The sequence below is a fragment of the Nanorana parkeri genome, unplaced genomic scaffold (assembly GCF_000935625.1).
Source record: "Nanorana parkeri isolate BGI_ZX_2015 unplaced genomic scaffold, ASM93562v1 scaffold425, whole genome shotgun sequence".
NCBI lineage: Eukaryota > Metazoa > Chordata > Amphibia > Anura > Dicroglossidae > Nanorana > Nanorana parkeri.
In genome coordinates, this window is record NW_017306693.1 from 469,949 (window position 1) to 472,060 (window position 2,112).

A 2,112-nucleotide genomic window follows, 5' to 3' on the forward strand; every position below is an offset into this window, starting at 1 on the left:
CCCTGTTGAGACCTCTATGCCTGGCCTGTATAAGTAGATTCAATCACTGAGGACATTCATTGTCAGATAGCTGAACTCACCAATACCGTGTTCATCCACAAAGGTTGCTTTATTCTGAACGTGAAGACAACAGGATAACAGCGATGAATGGTTACAGTATTATGCGGTCAAAAGATGATGCCTTTCCTAGGGTACTATGCAGAGTACATGTGTCCTATGGCAGCTTTGTTGCAGTAGGCTTGGCGAGTCTTCTGAAGATATCGCCACCAGAAATGGCATAGAACTTCATCCTGCAGTAAACAAATATAGAAAGAAAATGACGACAGGTAAAGCGACTTTAATCCCTTTCAATTTTCTTTGTACACATGCAAAAAAAAATGTACGTTTAAAGGCCTGAAAACGACTCAAAACCCCCAAAAACATTATAGAGGGAATTTATCAAAACTGGAGGAGACAAAATCTGGAGCAGCTGTGCACGGCAACCAATCAGCTTCTCTCTTTCATTTTCATAGCTTAACTGAACAAATTGGAGAAAAGCTGATTGGTTACTAAGGGCAACTGCTCCAGTATTGATCAACTCCCGCTATATATTTTATGAATGCAGAAACCCCGTAGAATAAAAAATGGTGTCAGGTGCAATTTTTTGTATATCACACCCATATTTTGAGTGAAAAATGCATTAAAATTATTTTCGTGCACAGAAACAAACATTGTACTACCCATTTTTTTGGGGTAATGTATAACAGTTAAGGTTGCATCGAGTAAATAGATACAAAAAAAAAAATTGCACCTGGCAGTAAAACAGTGAAAACGTACAATACCCAAAATAGTCCAGGAGACACACTTTAAACTGCCTTTAAGGCCTCGTTCGCACCATCCTCAGTGTGTTCCGGGCCGATTGTGGCCGGAACGCACTGGACCGAATTGTAGCCGGCTCAGTGTGTTGTGGGGCGGGAGGGGGCGTATCGGTCCATTGAAGTGAATGGCACCGTAGCCGCGCACTCCGGCCGCAATGCGATTGGTCGCACAAGGCACATCAATGCCTGCAGTCCGGTCCGAACAAAATGCTGCAAGTACTATTTTTTCTGACCGGACCGCAGGCATTGATGTGCCTTGCGTTCCCGTGCGGCCAATCGCATTGCAGTATGTGTTTTACGCGGGGGAAGGGGCTTTAATAAAAATGTCTGAGCTTTTTACATTTAATTTTAATTACACTTTATCACATTTCTTTAAACTTTTTTTTTTCTTTTACTTAAAACAGAAGTCTGGGGTAAGTGTTTTTCCCCATAGTTCTCTTAAGGGTCATGGGAGGACATATACTAGCCTCCTCCCGTGACCCAAAGCTCAGTATATATTGCTAGCAATATACGGAGAGCGCCGCAGCCGGGACAGATCCCGACAATACTGTCTGGATCCACCCAGCTGTGTGAGTGGCAGCGGGCTCTGCCCATCTAGAGGCAGAGCCAGCTGTTCCCACCCCCTCCCCGGTTCGTTCCTCCACTCAGCGCTGGAGGATCGGAGAGGGGGGAATCCCAGCAAGGAGCGGTGACTTATAGTAACGGCTCTCTGCAGGGAGCAGATTGGGAAGTGAGATTCTGCTCACTTCCCGATCAATAGAGCAAACCTGTGACATCTTCTTTGTCACACGTCGACTCGAACTATGAGAATGAGTGGAAATCACTCACCTCATAGTTCTCCTTTAATGTCATGATTATCACAAGGGGGCTGATAAACCCCCTATATAAGACATGACAGGTTCTGTTAGACCCCTTTGAAGCTATTCAAGCACAGATCATGCAAGGCTATATGGAGCCATCCTTGTGTGTGCTAGTTTACACAAACACACAGGCACAGAAAGGCAAGCCTCTCCCCTACTACTCCTTCCTCCCTTCTCCAAGCTAGTAGATGGAGAGCTGCAGGAGACTGCTCTGTCCCTTGCGATCTTGCACTCAACTGGAAGTTTATGGAAGTGAAACTGAGGGAGTTGGAGCTGTTTGGAAACATGATGACTGTAAATGCTTGGGCGAAAATGTAAAGAAACTCTTTGCTGGGCAATGTTATAGATCTGGATTCATTATTGTAAAAAAAAAAAAAAAAAAAAAAAAAAAAAAA

At 44.2% G+C, this 2,112-nt stretch overlaps 1 protein-coding gene across 1 annotated transcript in view; it reads right to left on the bottom strand.

The window, feature by feature from the left end:
• Positions 1–2,112, bottom strand: part of TAF1B (TATA-box binding protein associated factor, RNA polymerase I subunit B) — a 109,796-nt gene that overhangs the window by 91,056 nt on the left and 16,628 nt on the right. Inside the window, exon 5 of the mRNA XM_018559989.1 lies at positions 201–290. Within this exon, the coding sequence (XP_018415491.1) occupies positions 201–290 (90 nt within the window). The remainder of the gene's footprint in view (positions 1–200; positions 291–2,112) is intronic.